The sequence below is a fragment of the Typopeltis vanoorti genome, chromosome 19, assembly GCF_054136105.1.
Source record: "Typopeltis vanoorti isolate ZY-2024b chromosome 19, IOZ_Tvanoo_1.0, whole genome shotgun sequence".
In the NCBI taxonomy this organism is placed as follows: domain Eukaryota; kingdom Metazoa; phylum Arthropoda; class Arachnida; order Uropygi; family Thelyphonidae; genus Typopeltis; species Typopeltis vanoorti.
In genome coordinates, this window is record NC_143567.1 from 47,971,271 (window position 1) to 47,991,828 (window position 20,558).

Here is a 20,558-nt window from a genome sequence, read left to right on the forward strand (position 1 = left end):
GATACGACTGATTGGACGATAATTTTGCGGTAGGTGTGGGTCTTTGCCTGGCTTGTGAAAAGGAATTACATCAGCCAGTTTCCAGGTGGAAGGAAAAAAGTGAAGTCTTAAGATTGCATTCATTATATTGGTCAGGTGCACTATAGCTTTTCGAGGCATCAGCTTGATCACCCTGTTTGAGATGCTGTCTGGTCCAGGAGTTTTATTGTTCTTAAGTTTTTTTAATAATATCATATAATTCAATAGGTGATGCGGGTGCAATATGGTCAGCGCCGGTATCTGGGAGGTTTAGTGCATGCCTGAGCTGTCTGTAGATTTTGTACAGATGATTGAAATCTAGGTTGTTATAAGAAGGTTTGCACTGATCCTCAAAATTTTTTTAGTATGGCTTCTGCCTTATCTGCATCTGTGTGGACCAGGCCCTGGTTTGAGATTATAGGGAAGAGGGAGCTGTTTTTATTTTTGATGTTTCTCAATAGTCCCCAGATAGAGTGATCAATAGGTGAGATAGAGGCTAATTTTGCATCCAAAACTTGGTTTCTATGTGTTTTAAGTGCATCATTTTAAGTGCTCCATTCAATCTATTGAGCACTGTCTTACCCTGAGGCGCGCGAGTGTTATGAAATCTCTTCCTAGCTCTGCTCTTCTCTCTGATCAGGTCCATAATGTCCTCAGGCAAACGACCAGGCTTGCGAACAGGTTTCTGAACGGTTGCAACCATTATAGCGGACTTAATCTGTTGGGTAAGGCTAGTCACTGCAGATTCCACATCTTCTTGTGTGCATATGTGAGGGACGGGTCCTATTTGTTCCCTAAGTGCTTTAGACAATCTCTCCCACGATATGCCAGCATGAGAGGGAGGAGACAGGTATTGTTGTTCTCCCAATTGCAGTAGAATTGGGTTGTGATCCGACGACAGCTCGTTTAGTGATATAAGCTGTACTGTAAAGCTGTACTGTAGTTTAATGTCTTGCAGGATGGCTATATCCAGGATGTCAGCAGTGCCAAACGTACTGAGATGAGTTGGTTCGGTAGGTCCAGCCACAACAGCATAGTTTGATCCTGTGTAGCTAGAAAGGATGCGACCATTTTTATTGGTAGATTTACTGTTCCAAGCAGGATGTTTTGCAGTGAAATCTCCAGCGATGACGACCTGTCCTTTTACCCCAAGGATGGCATCCAGATCTGAGGTCAATAATGTCTTTAATGGAGGGTTGTACGCAGAAAAAATTTTAAGGTTTCCAACTGAGTTTGTGAGGACATTAATTCCTATGATTTCAAGGTTGGTGGTAGTAGGGTTGGTTATTGAATGATGATTGATCTAGTTTTTGATAAGGGTGGCTGTACCTCCACCTCTATACCCAAGCCTGTCGTTTCTGTAAATCTGATACCCTCTGATTTTCAGGGTGTCAGCAGGCCTCAGGTGCGTTTCATTAATTAGCAATATATCTGGGTTGTATCTATTATTAAATTCCTGGAATTCTAATAGTTTATTTTTTATACCGTTGGCATTCCAACCGATAATCCTGAGAGAGTTTGGGGCGATTTTTTTCTTTTTTTTTTCCTATGCATCAGAGAGCGCTGACAATATGGATTGGGTTTGCCGTAAGAATCTTTTTGTATCACTTAATGATGGATTTGAGTTGCAAATCCTGCAGCATGTTTGCAAGAGATGAGGTGATAACAGCTGATAGATTTGAATGTGGATTATTCAAGTTCTGGTTTTGTACTACCTTTTTGGAGCGGGCCACATCAGCATATGTTCTCGCTTGATGTTGAAGATTCGTTTTCTTAAGGGGCTCAGTTAATGATGGGCGAGCACCTGTTGTTATGATCTCACTCTTGAAGAACTGAGGAGCCTGAGCTTAGGAACTCTCGCACTAGATGACGAGGTAGATTGATGATTTGGATCATTCCATCTGTTTTTGGGGTGATGTATACACCTTCTATAATTAGCAGGGTGAGGACCCTCACATTTAGCGCACTTAGCCGGGGTGGATTTTGGCTTGGTGCAGGTGTTTGTGGGGTGATTCTCGCTATATTTTAGGCATCTGAACTGAGCTTTGCATAGCTTCTGGGCATGGGCGAATTTTTGGCATCGGTGGCACTGCCCAGAAGATGCTTTCTTTCTCAGTGGTTCTGGAGTGATTTTGAGTCCACAGATTGATTTTAAATTATAGATATCTTTGTAAATGTTGTGAATCTCAACCAAGCCCAAAGGCATAGGTGTCTTATTTGATCTAAACATTCTAGTGACCTTTATGGGAGGTAGTTTCTGTAAGTTAAGGTCAGTAACTATTTCATCCGTGTCAATATCCTCGGAGACTCCTCGTAGAGCTACTTTGAGATTTTTTTCGGAGACAAGTGAAAATGTGTGATATTGAGTTCCTCTTACGTCCAATTCCTTTGTAAGATTTCTATAATCAGCCACCGTGGTGGGCTGAATTCTTATACCTTCGTCTGCATTTTTAGCAGATGAATAACTTATTTGTAAGTTAGCCATGATGGATGGTTCTGAGAGATGTCCATCTCTGCTTTTCCCTTAGGATAATCGGTGGCACCTTTTCATTGGGGGAAGCAGAGGGATCTGAAATGGGAACATCCTCGTCCATACCAACAACATTTGTTGGCTCAGCAGCGAGAGTTTTTCTCTTCTTACGAGCGTGGATTTCTCCTTCATCAGAAGGATTAGAGGTAGAGACAACTAAATTGAGTTTTTCCTCCATTTGAGGAGAGTCTTCATTTTCCTCAACGTCGACTTCAGGTGAGGAATACAAGTTTAAATAGCCGGGCCAATCCCGTTCAAACTTTTTGAGAAGCTTTTTAATAAAAGTGAGTGCTAGCCTTTTATCGAGTGACTCGATAATGATGCCGGGGTCAATCATGCTAGTAGGCCATGTTGTTAGCTTGAACTTCTTTTGGAGTTTATCAATAAGTACAAGAGCCGGCTCTTTATCGAGCAAATCGGTGAATACGTCTAGGTCAGGTACGCTCATATCGTTTTAACTGCGTATGTGTTAATAAAAATCCCGCAGGTCTAAAGACCTGCCAGCAGAAATTTTGTAGAATATCAAATGAAAGTCTTACTTTGATATTTCACAAAATGAAGAACGCCATTTACGGTATGAACTCAATACGTACGCCACCAACACCTACGCGCCAAACTGTTAGCACAGTCATTTATACGCCATCACTCTCAATCAATATTAAGATTTCTTAAGTTCTTAAAAGAACTGGGCGATGGACTGAGTCCTTGACTCTTTATCCCGTCATCTGAATGAAGAAAATCTGTGTGGATGGAGTGTTATTGAGCTAAAAATCTCTAGTCATGGCTGGGTAACGGCAATAGCCGAGCTTCAGTTAAAACTTCATTAGCTACAGCATTGCCATTTGTTACCCCGGAAGTCCTAAAAAGGACTTACAATTCTCTCGATTCATATTAAGATTTCTTATAGTTCTTATAAGAACTGGGCGATGGACTGAGTCCTTGACTCTTTATCCCGTCATCTGAATGAAGTAAATCTGTGTGGATGGAGTGTTATTGAGCTAAAAAGCTCTAGTCATGGCTGGGTAACGGCAATAGCCGAGCCTCAGTTAAAACTCATTAGCTACAGCATTGCCATTTGTTACCCTGGAAGTCCTAAAAAGGACTTACAATTCTCTGGATTCATATTAAGATTTCTTATAGTTCTTATAAGAACTGGGCGATGGACTGAATCCTTGACTCTTTATCCCGTCATCTGAATGAAGTAAATCTGTGTGGATGGAGTGTTATTGAGCTAAAGCTCTAGTCATGGCTGGGTGACGGCAATAGCCGAGCCTCAGTTAAAACTTCATTGGCTACAGCATTGCCATTTGTTACCCTGGAAGTCCTAAAAAGGACTTTTCAAAATTTGATTTATATTAAGATTCCTTATAAGGACTGGCTTAAAGGGGCGAAGCAAGAATGCTTTTCATCTTCCCCGTTATCTGTAGAGGACAGTGTAGGGATAAGGTGTTATTGAGCTATTAAAGCTCTGGTCATGGCAGGAGGGTAACAGCAATGGCCGAGCCTCAGTTAGAACTTCATTGGCTACAGCATTGCCATCCATTACCCTCCAAGGGTATGGTGGTTCTCACCTCATTTTCCTCATATTAAGATTTTAAGTGAACACGAACTTACATACCTCTACTATCGAATTGCCGAAGTGGTGTACTCCTATATTTATTGTTAATTACTAATTTAATAAGCCGAAAGGCTATTTTACCGGCGAATATGTTAATAGAAAGGGGATGGTAAATCTCGTTATGTTTTTTATAGCTAGATACGAAACTCGGATCGAAATCCATAGAGTTTCATGCCGAAAAACTATCGGCGAGCCCAAGTGTAAGTGATCACTTGGGTAATACAACACCAGGGCAACTCCATGCAAAGGTGGAGCAAGATCCGTCACTAACTTTAATATTCTCTCATAATGTAAAACCCAGCTCCTAAGAGATGTATATATATATATTGTTTTATATTGTTATATATATATAATATACATATATGTATATAATATATGTATTTCGATCCGAGTTTCGTACTCGGCTATAAAAAACATAAAGGGATTTACCATTCCCCCCCACTTTCTATTAACATATTCGCCGGTAAAATAGCCCTTTGGCTTATTAAATTAGGAAGAGGAATTTGTTCCAGAATCTGTTTTTTAACATGTCCCATACATTCTGAATGGGATTCAGTTCCGGACTTTGTAGTAACGAGAGAAGGTTGGGGAAGTCGCTGTCATGATCGTTGTACAATTCTAAGGGGAGGGAGAGTAGCATTGTAGTCCATGAAACATTCACTTTCTACAGGATAAAAGATCATGTAAACTTGATCTTTTATCCTGTAGAAAGTGAATGTGAATGAATGAAAATAATAGTGAATGAATAAAAGATCATGTAAACTTGATCTTTTATCCTGTAGGAAGTGAATGTAGGATGAACTTGATCGGCAGCAATGTTCAGATATTCCTTGGACGACACCCGACCTTATCAGAGGATCTGTTCCGTACAAAGAGCATGCCCCAAGCCATGACTCAACTTCCAGAATGTTGAGTAGTGTTTACAAGGCAAGCCGGGTTCATTGCTTCATAGGGGTTCTCGCTCCAACTTTCTGCCCACAGAACGAGGTGTACCGTGAATCGGCGGACCACGTGACTTTTTTTTTCTACTCTTCCAGTGTCAGTCTCAGTGTTCTTGACACCACTGTAAAGAAATTTTTCTGTTCTTTTGCAGAAATCAGTGGTTTCCATATAGGCATGCAATTGACAATACCGATTCCTTTTCAATTCCCTGCGCATAGTTTGGTAAGATGTGGGTCAAGAACAGCCTTCATTGAATGCTTCAGTCAGTTGCTGCACCACAGGAAGTTCTGTTTGTCCGTAAAAGTCCTGAGATGACGACAGATCGTCTTAGGACTACAGTTAAGCCTCTGAGATGTGGGTTATTTTTCCACTGATTAAACATCCGGGATATCTCACTTTTTGAGAAACCCGTCAGCTCTACTGTTTTCGAAATCGTGGCTGTAGCCAGGCAGGGATCCACGATAAGCTCTTTATCAAACTCCGAAAAATCCTTTGTTTTTCCCATTGTGATCAACACTATTGACGACTACTTACCAGCAGCATTTTTAAATAGTTTTCTAGAATACGTGGTGCACGTATATATATATATATATATATATATATATTTTTTTTTTTTATTTATTTATATTTATTTTTATATTTATATTTATATATTATTTATTAGATCTAGTTAAATCACTGAATGTGTGTTATAATATGAGTTATTTTTATATAGGCGATAAAAGAGAATTCTCGATAGGAATTTATAACAATTTTACTTCGATGATTTTGATCGTCCAATGAGAAATCATCACTCTTATTTATTTCATCTGCAAATGGGTCGAAATCTGGTTTCATCTTTTTTTTTTTATGTTTCTGAATTATTCAATCGTTATCACAACTTACAGTAAAATATACTGATGATTTTATAACATCAGATTTACTTTAAATCATAAATACATTTATTCGATATTTCCCTCAAATATTAGATTTAAAAATTTAAATCAAATATTAGATATAAAAATATTTTGTTTTGATTTTTTTGTAAATAATTTTATGTTAATTATTATTATTTATAATATATACTTAAATTACTGATATTTTTATATATATTTTTTTTTTAAATTATTTTTTTATAAATAAACCTCTAATATTTTTCGAAGAATATTTTATAGAAAATAATAGGAACGAACATGCCGGCGTGTATGGCAAAACCACACTTTTGCACTCAACAATGAGAAAAATTTCAAATTAGTGTTAAGGGGAGTAACTGAAACATTACAAATAGAAGACCTCACTGCAGACCTCCAACTTAAGGGATTTAGCCCAATTAAAGTCAGCCGAATGCAGAGAGCTGATAAAACACCCTATCCCCTAATTCTGGTGGAAATAAGTAAAGACCAAAAACATATATACAATCTCCAAACCATCTGTGATCTAGTCATAAAAGTTGAGGCATTGAAACATAAATCAACTACAACCCAGTGCCATAGATGCCAGATTAGGCATGCACAACGATGCTGCAAGGTTGAATTTCATTGCGTGAAATGTGGTGGCAAACATGCATCAAATGAATGCCATAAACCTCGTACACTTCCAGCAAAGTGTGCAAACTGTGGAGGACCACACCCTACAAACTATAGGGGCTGTATAGCATTTTCCCAAAACCAAAAGATATAACTCAAAACCAGTAAATCTCTTCAAGAACAAGCGTCCTCCCATCAAATCATAGAGTCCACAATGGATGGAAGATCGTATGCTGAAGTTACAAGATCAACCTTCCAAAAAGACCCAAAACCAAAGCAGTCACAGCAAACCAACAAACCTATCTTACTGAACATAACAAGCCACTTAGGTGAAATGCTTGCTGAACTCCAACAAACCAACCCAACTCAAGAAGCCAAAGATATCATTCATCTTAAGGCATACACAATCACTCTTTATGGAAATTCTTAATGGATAAGTCTAAAAGAAAACCGAAATCGTTACAAATTGTTTCATGGAACGCAAATGGTTTATCTATCAAATTACAGGAGTTTGCAGCAGAAACCCAAGCAGACATCATCCTCATAAATGAAACTCATCTTCGTCAAAGTGACAAAATCAGAATCAACGGTTATAGCACTTACCGTACAGACAGATGCTTTGCTAGAGGTGGAGGCACTGCCATCTTTGTGAAAAGTAACATAAAACATAATTCAATAGCAGAACCCCAAACAGTACACATGGAAACTACAGGAATAGAAATACATATGGAAAACACAAGCAGCATTACGTTATATGCAGCCTACAACCCCCCCCCCCAAATAAAAAACTCCTTGAATCTGACTTAGATGTGATACTAAATACAGGCAGAGCAGTGATTATAGCAGGAGATTTTAATGACAAACATTCAGTCTGGAACAGCAGAAACTCAGATATTAAAGGAAGAATACTCAACTCTTACACCACTTCAAGAAATATAACAGTAATAGAACCCACTGAACCCACACAATACGGAGCTACAGGACGTCCTGATGTACTAGATATAGCTATATTAAAAAATATAGCGCACAGCTATCAGATACAAGCAATCAACGACTTAAGATCTGATCATAACCCCATCATATTACAACTAGGCACCATACAAGATTTAACAGAAAACACCACCACATTTATAAATTGGAAACAACTTCCCTCAGCCTTCCAGGAAAACCTTGGTCCAATACCGCATATAACATCTGCCGAAGATGTAGAAAAATCAGTGAAGACTCTTGAAAAACAACTGCTGACAGCTATAACACAGGTAACAAATATAACCAAATGTACACCATCAAATAAACTTCCACAGGATATAAAACGTCTTATCCAAGAGAAAAACAGATTAAGAAGACAATATCAGAGAACAATGGACCCAGCGGATAAACAAGCAGTCAATAGAGCAACAAACCAGGTTCGATATGCCCTAAAGGACCACCGTAACCAACTCTGGAATAACAAAATTCTCCAATTAAACACAGAGGATCAATCAATATGGAAAATGATGAAATCACTCCGTTCAAAGCGTTTTGCATTTCCTCCAATCCAAGGTGAATCTAATGTTGTCTACAACGACGAGGAAAAAGCTTAAGCATTTGCTGACAGTTTAGAAAAACAATGCAGCCCCAATTATTTCAATACAGATATAAATTTCATAAGTAAAATTCACACCCAAGTGCGTAAATTAACTCAAAATGCCTCAATCCAATCCAATAACAAATCCGTGTCACCAACAGACGTATATGACATTTTAAGAAAACTAAATAACAAAAAGGCTCCGGGTCCAGATGGAATGACAAACAAGGTGCTCAAGTTACTTCCCCCAAAGGGGTTATGCATCTAGTAGCCATCATTAATGCCATCCTCCGGCTAAATTATTTCCCACAACGATGGAAAATTGCCGTCGTTTTTCTAATTCCCAAACCTGGGAAAAATACACAGTTTCCTGAAAATTACAGACCAATCAGCCTTCTTTCATGCATAGGTAAGATAGCCGAACGTGCTATTCTCACACGGGTTCAAGAGGCAACAGATATCAACCATATAATTCAAGATGAACAATTCGGCTTTAGGAAATATCACTCCACAACGCTACAAATTTACAGAGTTATCGAACATATAACCCAAGAGTATGAATGGCACCAACACTCTGGCGCAGTTTTTCTAGACATCACTCAGGCATTTGATAGAGTGTGACATCATGGACTAATTTTTAAACTACACGAAGTTGGTATTCCATTGCCACTAGTGCTACTTATCAAATCATATCTAAATAACAGAAAATTTAAAATAAAACTCAACGGTATCAGATCCACAGAGAGGAGAATCACGGCCGGAGTACCTCAAGGCTCTCTACTATCTCCCCTACTCTTCTCCATATACATGGCAGATCTCCCCAAACTGTCTCCAGCTATCACCGCTCTGTATGCCGACGACACAGTCATTATAGCCAGATCCCTCCGTCCACACCTGGCCACAATCAAGCTGCAGAGAGCAGTCAATGAATTGGAGGATTGGTACACCAAGTGGCGTATCGCAATTAATCCAAACAAAAGCTCTGCAGTACCAGACGTAAAGCAGAACCGAATACAAGCACACAAGTGTTTGGTAAAATCATCCCTTGGCGCAATTCTACCAAATATCTGGGAATTCATCTTGATAGACGTCTAAACTTCAAGTCACATATGGATAGTGTTGCCACTAAGGCAAGTCAGACTATAGCACAGCTATATCCACTTTTGAACAGGAACAGCTTCCTAAGCATAAGCAACAAAATCCTCCTTTTCAAATCGGTAATCAGACCGTAACTAACTTACGCCTCTCCAACCTGGGGTCACACGACTAAAAGCAACATCAACAGACTTCAGATAATACAGAATAAATGCCTAAGAATGGCATTTAATGCCCCATGGTTCATCAGAAACATCCAGTTATATCAAGAAGCCAATCTTCCAGATATTAAGACCTACATGACAAGCATTGCAGAGAAATTCTTCACAATCACGGATAATCACCCAAATCAGCTAGTTCGACAGGCAGCGGACTACAAGCCCTCAGATCGTTTCAAACATAAAAAAACCGAAATCCTCCATCGCAAGAGAAAGCTGATACAGCCTCAATGCTCACAATGAGCGGGTAAATTACCCACAATAATCTAATCACCCACAATCTAAAATCCAGATGAAGGGATAAAGAGTCAAGGACTCAGTCCATCAACCAATTAAGTTCAAAGTTCAATGCCGGCGTGTGATGTGGAAGACTGATCGACCGTAAGATATGATGATGATGGCGTGTTTAAATTAGGATGTTAAAGCATTTTAATTGTATACAAGGGATGAACTCATTCGTAGAAGTACGAAAAAAAAATGCTATTTATTTATTAATTTAAAATTTTTTTTATTTCTCTTCTTTACTTTCTTTTTCCTGAGGAAGAGAGGGATAACAACAATAATATATTTGTGAGGTTTATTAATATTAATACATATAACAAACACATTTTTCAAGAAGAAAAATAATCACATACATACACACACATATATAAATATCATTTGCGTCGCGTGCCCATTTCGGTTGGGGTCTTGTTGTCGTGGCTTATTCGACCAGCGCTATAAAATCCACGTCAAACTGACGTGGATTTTTATAGCGTATGAACATTTTAAGAGTTATAATACATCAGTGCTCTTCTTAATTATTCTAACGCAATTAATTGTAGGATAATTTGGAATACTTTAATTTATCAATTAATTGTAACCAAATCTGCGCTGAGTGGCAGACGATGCGTTTTTTTTAAATACTGTATATTAGAAAACAATAATGAAGGAGAATGCTATATTTCGTTGGTATATTTGAATTACTCAAAGGTGTAAATTTTGGAAGAGGAGGACCAGGCATACCTCCTTCGACTGCAATACAATTGCCCATCGTAAATATGGACAAAAAGTTCTAAATTTAACAAAACTTATATATTGAAAACTTGTCTATATTATATAGAAAAACTTGCCTATCACGTCAGTTCACACTTCACGCATGCAAAATAGATGAAACTCAGCAAATAAAACCAGGCAACTAATGACAAATGACAACATTCAATTGGATTGGTTGAGGTGCTGTTGTCTGAGAGCTCGCCATCTGAACGGTTTAAAACTACGAGAACGCTAAGAATTTGACCGGCTGCTCCATCTTTTCAAAGGGCTCAAAGGTGTGTGTATTTTGAACGCACACCCGGATAATTAATGCGAATGAGATGCAATGTTTACGCTGGAAAAGTGTGTGTGTGTGTGTGTGTGTGTGTGTGTGTGTGTATATATATATATATATATATATATATATATATATATATATATATATATATATATATATATATATATATATATATATATATATATGTAATGCTATATACCAAGACCATTTAATCTTAAAAATAACAATAGTAAATTGAAAACCAGTAGAATCTAGTGGGTAAAAAAAAAGTGCATAAAGAAATTATGAAGTCAATTCTTAAGAAAATTAAAATCTATATCAAAACGGACTGACACAGCACTCATGTGAATTTCTGGTTTCTTCTGATATAAATGAGAATATCAAAATATAAGCAAATGAATATAACAAAATACTAGAGAAGGACATTAGATGTGTGCTTATCTAATGCAATTTCGTAATAAAGAAAGTGATTGCCTCTAGTATACCTGAAGAATTGCAAAAAAACAATATATATATATATTTTTTTTTTAAATATATATATATAAACAAATAAATAAATAAATAAATAAATAAATATATATATATATATATATATATATATATATATATATTAAAATTTTCGAACAGAACAGAAATTACAATGTGTTCCATATACATGCAAATAACTCGAATGATAATAATCTTTCTATCACATTTATATTATATTATATAATCTTTATATTCAGAATCAGATTCAGAACCATACACAGATTCTCTGTCTTCTTCTTCTACGTTATTCCCGCTTCCTATGCAGGGTCCGCGTGTTACTTTAGATGTGACTTCTTGTTAGTACTACTCCCAACCGACCCGTCGCCTGGTCTGCCGCTGGGAGGAGGGATATATTTTTGACTGTAGAGGCGTATGTTCACGGGGCCGGTTTGCGGGATGAAAAACGCCAGATAAACTGGCGGAAAAAACCCTACTGACCGCGCCCAAGACCGGCTAACTTGGCTATGCCTGAGGAAAATCCTCAAATTCCTCACGTCTACAACGGGAATCGAACCTGGGACACTCCTTCCCCAGGCATATATGGTTGCGAAGTGCAAAGCCACTAGGCTAACCGCGCGGTACATACACAGATTCTCTGTACTGAGCAAAAAATCTGGAATAATTATCGAAAATTGAACTGATATTATTCTTAGTACATCACATAAAAAACTTAAAAAGGTGTACTAATATTTCTAAAAAAACTATATTTAAAGTATCAAAGAATTTTAAATTTCCTTATTATATTTAATAGAATTTTATAGTTAAAAATATTTTCATTATACGTTTTATTATTTATTTGAAGATAAATTAAAACTGAAACTGAATGTATATCCATATTATAATCATATTTAAGGGAATTGCAAACTACGAGACATTGTTTACTTACCAGCGTCGATAAAATTATAGTATCCGCTAAGAATTTCTGGCTCGACAACCAACTGGTCTGTATAAAAGGCAATCACTAAGACTTGATACAGAGAAATTCGATCTTTTGGGAGATTTTTTCCGCAGATGCGTCCTCCGAACGGAGTGCTGATGAGATCAACCTTTGAGTCTTCGATTTCCATATATAAATCGATATATTCATGATTACATCTGAAAAAGAGCAAGAAACAAAGTTGGATCGATAACATACAATACCCTTCGGTTCATATTCAAGACCAAGAAAGCCTTCATTTTTGATTAAAAATGTGCGTTCGACTGAGATTGTATTCAACTCAAGTACATCCGAGACCATATAATTCTCTTCTCCTCCTAACATCACCATTTTATTTCGTGCATCAGAGTTTCAACACCGTATACAACAATAATCAAGAATTATTAATTTGTTCATAATGCATATTTGTGTTCACCATTCAACGCCATGCTATTTTTTAAACAAATGAGGTTCAAATGCAATTATAGAATTTTCAAAGTATAAGAAATTCCTAATTATGTTTAATTATTTTAAAAGAAATCTTATAATTTCTCATAAATTTTATGCAAAATTATATTTTTAATTTATGTTTAATGATTTGCTCTTAAAAATTCTTCCTTTTATCAAACACATCTCAGACATTCATAAAACGAATATTCATTTTCATTTCTTTATAAAAGGTTTTACAGACATCACTCCATTTGCTATAATAGTTCTTCTGTTTAATGAATCAATTTTCGGTGTCGAGGCTAGCAGGTGAAAAGACGTACTGTCAGAGAGCTCTTGAAAGATTTGTGACTTTTGTTGATTTATTAAGTATTTTCTTATATTTAATTGTGTATTTTAGTATATTATTGTAGTTTTATTAGTGTAGTTATTGTATTAAAGTGTTTTATAACATATTTTCAGAAAATTATTAGTTTTTACTACTCTTAAAAATTGCGCCAAAAACTCATCGTAACAAGGCAGTGACTAAAAGCTAAAGTTGCTACTTTAGCTTTTAGTCACTGCAGTGATGATAATAATTTATCTGAGGATACGTTGACATTAGAAATAGCTCGTTTAAAAGAAATTATTAGGGAATCCACCATGGAATTGGAAACCATGGAAAAACGTTTGTTTAAACTTCGACAGGATAAGAAAAAGGATGAGAACAAGAACAGGCAGGAAAATACTGAAGTTGGTAATCAAAATATTAATAACGACAAGGTAAGTCAGTTAATATCTAAGAAAAAAAGAGGTAATATGGTATGGCGACTCAATTTTAAAATTTGCGCTTGCCGAGGGAGTCACCACTTCTAGTTTCCGGGAGCGAAAATTAAAAATATGACAAACGTAATTGAAAACCAAAAAAGAAATGTAAAAGAAATTGTAGTGTTGGTAGGTACTAATAATTTAAGTGGTGACAAACATAGAATGAGAGAAGATATGAAAGGTCTGTTGGAAGAAGCGATAAAGAAATGCGAAAGAGTAAATATTGTAGGATTGCTACCTAGATATGATAGCACTGAGTTAAGAAGGAGGGGAGGGCGATGATAGCAAATGATTTCACGCGCAGGCTATGTAGAAGATATGGATGTGAGTTTCTAGACGCGTGGAGTGTGTTTGATGGCAGAAAAGATTTGTATAAGAATGATGACCTGCGCTTGAATTCATTTGGAATCAGAAACCTGGAGAAATTACTTCTTAGTATGAGACTTAATGCAGAGAGTCAGAGAAACTAGATCTCAAAGGAGGAATGGGGAAAATATGTGTAAAAGTTCAGCTATGGTATACAAACGCGATAAAGATATGAATGCCTTTGAACATGGTTATGTATGTGGCAAAGGAGTGGAAAAATATGCTTTGGGTTCGGACCTTTTAAGTATGTCTGGGGAGGAAAAAGAGAAAATTCTAGAACAAGACCAAATGCATTGCATATCTAATTATAAGAATAGGCTAGGTCGTAATTTATTATGTCTATACACAAATGCCAGGAGCATTAGAAACAAAGGGGCTGAGTTTGTTGCTTTATTGAATACGATGTGGCCTAAGATTGTTGGCATTAGTGAAACCTGGCTATCAGAATCAGATATGGTAAGTGGGATCGAGTGTAACGGATATACTATTTTTAGGAATGACAGAAGAGATAGGAGAGGAGGAGGAGTGCTACTAATGATATCAGATGACTTAAGTCCAGTTAGGGTAGAAATACAAGAAAACAGTGATGGTAACAATGTCCCATGTAGCGATGAGTTTGAGTCCATTTGGTGTGAAGTGGAGGTTAACAGAATGAAATGTATGGTGGGGTGTTGCTACAGACCTGGCAGCTCAGTTCTGGGGACGAAGAAATGCATCGCCAATTTAGCCTTATGGGTACCAAGCGAATGATCATTATGGGTGACTTTAATTTTCCAAACATTGACTACGTAGAAGAGAAAGCTCATGATAAAAGAACAGGAATTTATTGAATTGTTGCGGGATAACTTTCCCAAGCAGCATGTGAAAGAGGGAACTCGAGGTCAGAGAGTGTTGGATTTGCTCATAGCGTCAGAAGGGATCTCTGTCAAGAATATGACTATTTTACCACCATTTTGTGACAGTGATCATGCTGTTTTTTCTTGGGAAGTATATACTTGTATTGAAGCTCCGATTAAAACAGGCTACATGCTGAACTACAAAGCTGGAAATTATGATCGACTTAGAAGAATACTATTTTTGGTCCCATGGTATCAGTTACTGAATGGAAAAAATGTCACCAATGCCTGGGAATCTTTGAAAAAGTGCCTTGAATGAGGCAGTATCTGAATGTATCCCTAGTGTTCGAAGAGTAAATAGATTGGGTATGAAATGGATGTGCAGCCTTATTAAGCTAGAAATCGACAAGAAGAAGATGATGTGGAAAGTGTATCGTAAGAATAAGAGTGAGAGAAGATATGAAATATATAAAGCTCAGGCCAGAAAAGTAACGAGTATTGTAAGAAAAGCTAAAACGGAGTATGAAAAGAAATTGGCCATGCAAGCTAAAGGCAATCCAAAAGAGTTTTATCGTTATGCCGCAAGCAAAAGAAAGAATGAATGTGGAAGAATAACTTTATTGAATAACTCTTCATCTAACAGTGCTGCTGCTACGTTAGATGAAGAGCTAGAGGTTCGTGAAAATGAGGTTGAAGAGCTTTTGCATAACCTGGATAAGAATTTGTCAATAGGGACGGATGGAATATCTGCCCGTTTGTTAAAGGAATGTTCAGCTGAATTTGTTAGGCTTTTCACACATTTGTATAACTTGAGTCTCAGCTCAGGAATGGAAGGAATGTAATATAGTTCCATTGCACAAGGGTGGTGCAAAAACTGATGTGTTCTAACTACCGACCTATTAGTATTTCTGGTGTGGTACTGAAGATTTTAGAGAAGTTAGTAAGAATTTGCATACTGAAATGGGTAGACAAGCATTCTATACTCTGCAGGGAACAGCATGGGTTTACTAGAGGAAGGTCATGTTTTAGCAATTTGCTCATATTTTATAACAATGTTACGGCCGAGTTGGATAAAGGAAATGGATACACTATGATAATGCTGGATTTTTCTAAGGCATTTGATAGGATACCACACGATAGACTGTTGCGTAAACTGGAGAATATGGGATTGGAACATAATCTATTGACTTGGATCAAGGGATGGTTAACAGACAGGTATCAAAACGTGGTATACAGTGGGTGTGAATCTGCAAGATTTAAGGTAACCAGTGGTGTACCTCAGGGTTCAGTTCTTTGGTCATTATTGTTCAATATATACATTAATGACTTCAAGTAGGGTCTATCATCAGATTTGCAATTGTTTGCTGATGATGCGAAGATAAGCAGGGATGCTAATGATATTCAGCAATTACAAAATGATTTGAATAGACTGGAAATCTGGGCAAACGAAAATGGCTATCAGTTTAATGTTAGTAAGTGTAAAGTTATGCACTCTGGCGTGATTAGAGATCTAGCGGCATATTATTTAAAGTTCAAAGGTCACACAGCAAAAGTTGCAAATACAACTCAGAGGATAATTTCTATGCTGAAGCGAACTTTGACATGTAAGGATAAGGAATTAATTTTACCTATTTATAAGGCTTTTTTAAGGCCACACTTGGATTACTGTGTGCAGATTTGGTCTCCCGGGTTCCAAGGGGGATAAAGAAGCTGTGGAAAGGGTACAAAGAAGAGTTACAAAGATTGTATCCGGATTATGGGATTTAGATTATGAGGACAGATTGCGAGTATGTGGATTGCAGACTCTGGTTAACAGGAGAAAGAGGGGTGATATGATAGAGGTCTATAAACTTTTGAATGAGTGTTATAGCATTTCAAATGATGAAATGTTTCGTTACATAGAAGGCAGGGAGAGAACACGGGGGAATCCATGGAAGTTAAGGCTGTTCTCAGTCAAGAAAGGGCTAAGTTTTTCTCTCAGAGAGCAGTGAGTGAGTGGAATGATTTGCCCTTAGGGGATAGTGAGTGCATCTAGTGTAAATGAATTTAAGGGAAGGTATGATAGCTGGGTTGGGTAATTTACAGCCTCCCTCGATGAGTCCTTGACTCCCTGGAGGTCTCAGGTAATAATAATAATAAATCTTGGAAGTACACTCGTAAACTTTCTACTTTTGGTCTTTGCATTCACTACTCATGATAATCCTGTCTCGCAGAAAATCTTTCGCTACCTAGATCATTCGTTCTCGCTACTAAAATAATCTCATTCACTTCATCCTTTTGTAACTTCATAGCTTCACTTATATCCCTAATCTTTAACTCTGATTAACCTGCTTTAATAGCTCTACTATCATTCACACCTCTAATTACAGAATCCACCGCAGCTTGTTTATGTTCCTTGTTTTCTCTCACATTCTTTCGTACATCGTTCAGTAATTTCTGTATATGTTTCCACATTTTTCATTACACGCACATATACTCACTTAATCCGTTACTAAATGATCTATCATTCTCAAAAACCCCATACTTTCTATTCCATAAAAGACTTCAGACCATACTGGAATTCTGATAGATTTATCTAGCAGCATTCCACTATGACTATGCAAATTGTTCGGAATTTCAAAATTATAAAATATATTCCAGTCATATAAAAATATCAGTTCGTTTTCCCTGGAGAATCTACACATTTTACTCCAAGGGGTTCTATCAGTCACATTTAGGTTTGGTTTTATAAAGAAAGCATGCTTCCTATGAGTCTTATCGCATTTAACTGTGAAGTCTTGATGCTCACTTAAACTCGAAGCGGTAGAGAGACACCAGATGTATCATCATATCTCACGAATGCTTAAGAGGTTTATATGAGTCAAGTAAAATAGGCGAAACACTAATTACATTAGAAGATGCGAAAGTCAACATAATCTTTTGTTGCAACCTTGGCATTAAGTGCAAGAGGTGATATCATAGATACACAGGATGATGATGATATTAAGTAATCTGGAATAACTTACGTTGTGACTACAGAAGAAAAGGTAGGTGCTGATGGCTTGACAAAACTAGAAACTAAAGGATTATTGTCATTAGGATCCAAGGTTTTCAGTGGCGGGTATTGTCTGAAGCATCAGAAACTGGAAGGGATAATACACTGGTAAGTCTAGATTCACAATGAAAGTTGGTCTTCAGCAAACAAGGCAAGATCACTTGAAAGTTGATGTTGATGGCCATGTTCACTAGGCACGTCTGACACTTTTATTTGAGTTGTCAAAATGATGTTTTCAAATATTCATCTAACTTTATTCTACTTAATGGGATGGAAACCATCGTTTCCTGATGGGTTAATCCCTGACAACTTCTACCTAACATCACTTATATCAGATAGCGTATTAGATGATTCAATTCCTGATGCTATATGACTTTTTTATAATGTTGTGATTTAAGTCCATGACAGATCTTTTGGCTGATTTCCCTAGTCGATTCTTACTTATCTGCATCTCTGTAGCTGTCTGCAACTTTCTTCCACTAGACACGATATGACTATTCATGTTCAGTTTCCCTGCTTACTTAATGATCATTACCTGAAGCTATCTTATAAATATAAATTATAAATATAATTGTCTGACGTTGAGTAAGATTAAATTAGGCTGACTAACTGAGGCCTGTTTATGAATGATTTTTTTTTTAAATATTGGGTAGTGTAAATTGTTTAGTTTGACAAGGATAATTTTTGTATGCTTTCCCCAACTGCAAATTACATACATAATTCTAGAATATATCATTGTGCAATAGAGCCTGAACAGAATGCGGTGATTAATACCCTTGGAGGGTAATGGATGGCAATGCTGTAGCCAATGAAGTTCTAACTGAGACTCGGCTATTGTTGTTACCCTCCTGCCATGATTAGAGCTTTAATAGCTCAATAACACCTTAGCCGTACACTGTCCTCTACAGATAACGGGAAAGATGAAAAGCATTCCTGCTTCGCCCCTTTAAGCCAGTCCTTATAAGGACTATAAGGATGACATAATGCGTTGAATGTAATGAAGTCTATGTAATATATACCTATTTTTAACCGCTTCGAGAAGTTGAATGTTTCACAATGGACAACATTTCAGATCGAGTTTCATGTAGCGTTTTCATTTAGCGTTTTTTAAGCTTGCCATGTCACTCATAGATATATTCTAGAATTATGTATGTAATTTGCAGTTGGGGAAAGCATACAAAAATTATCCTTGTCAAACTAAACAATTTACACTACCCAATATTTAAAAAAAAAATCATTCATAAACAGGCCTCAGTTAGTCAGCCTAATTTAATCTTACTCAACGTCAGACAATTATATTTATAATTTATATTTATAAGATAGCTTCAGGTAATGATCATTAACATAGTTGATGTTCCCTTTTCAGGCCCAATGAATATAGGTTGTCTATGTAGGTTAGATTAGAAATAAGATAGTCTCATTGAATGAGCAACTCCAGTTTTGATTTCGATATGATCGAAACCATACATTTCACTTCTCTTTAATATCCACACTACGTAGTTTATTCAATATGGCATGATCGATGGAAAGGAATGTCTTTTGTACATCTATAAAAATAGATGCTGTTTTTCTACTGTTATTAATGCTTAATGATTAGTACCGAATAAGTGTATAGAGTTTTAAAAAGATAATAAGCGTTTTTCCATTGAACAACTCTAATTTCGCAGAGGAAAGATCTTTCCATCTCTCTGAGAGATCAGCTAACTCACCTGTAGATGAAAAATGGTCCCCTCTTTGCGTCTAAAACAGGATTCGAACTTGAGTCCTTCTAACCTAACGACATCGACCACAAGTCAAATTATTCAAATTTTTTATTTACTACTACCGAGTTTAGGCTTCATATAATATATCGACTTTCGATCAAGATCTAACACGAATATTTCGTTTTTCATAATTAAATTAATTTTGTCCTCTCTTTTTTAAAATTAAATTAAAGAAAAATTTAGTTAGATAAGCTAGTAACTATTGTTTCGAAACGAGACTATTCACGTATACTCAATAATCAACTGAATCTAAATTTCCAAACCAAACTGAGCGTATATCCGTTGCAAAATAACTGAAAGGACAACTTATATATCAGACATTTGAGGGATTTCTTTAGAATCCGCGGTTTTTAAATTTTAAACGAAAAACAGTTGTCTAAAATGATGAAAATAAGAGCATAAAGTTAAATGGGCAAGATATATACAGATACAACTGACATCAGGGGCCGAGCATCCCCTAATAACGAAATTACATATAAATCACAATGAATATTACAAGATTCTAACAACCAAAAATTTCAGCTTTTCAAAAAAAGTTTCAAAAATTTGGTGTATGTTAGATCATAATATAATGATAATGAGCGCCCTCTAGCATATCTTCTTATCAGATTAATCCACTCGAGTACAAAAGTTAAATCTCTTGCTATCGGATTGATCCACTAGAGTACAAAAGTTAAATTCACTTGAGTACAAAAAGATTACAGAAAAATTAGTAGTTCCTTCCAAAAATTAGTCCTTATATATTATAAGGACTGGCTTAAAGGGGCGAAGCAAGAATGCTTTTCATCTTCCCCGTTATCTGTAGAGGACAGTGTAGGGATAAGGTGTTATTGAGCTATTAAAGCTCTGATCATGGCAGGAGGGTAACAGCAATAGCCAAGCCTCAGTTAGAACTTCATTGGCTACAGCATTGCCATCCATTACCCTCCAAGGGTATTGGATTGAATGTTCTTCCGTGACCTGCTCCCAAAAATTAGATCAGTACTACTAATAATACATACTTCTAGGATTAATAGAATAAAATGGTGTAGTTTCATTATAATTCACTATTAATAA

At 36.6% G+C, this 20,558-nt stretch overlaps 1 protein-coding gene across 1 annotated transcript in view; it reads right to left on the bottom strand.

The window, feature by feature from the left end:
• Positions 1–20,558, bottom strand: part of LOC150096072 (suppressor of lurcher protein 1-like) — a 286,165-nt gene that overhangs the window by 41,420 nt on the left and 224,187 nt on the right. Inside the window, exon 4 of the mRNA XM_090409292.1 lies at positions 12,220–12,428. Coding sequence (XP_090265418.1) covers positions 12,220–12,428 — 209 coding nt within the window. The remainder of the gene's footprint in view (positions 1–12,219; positions 12,429–20,558) is intronic.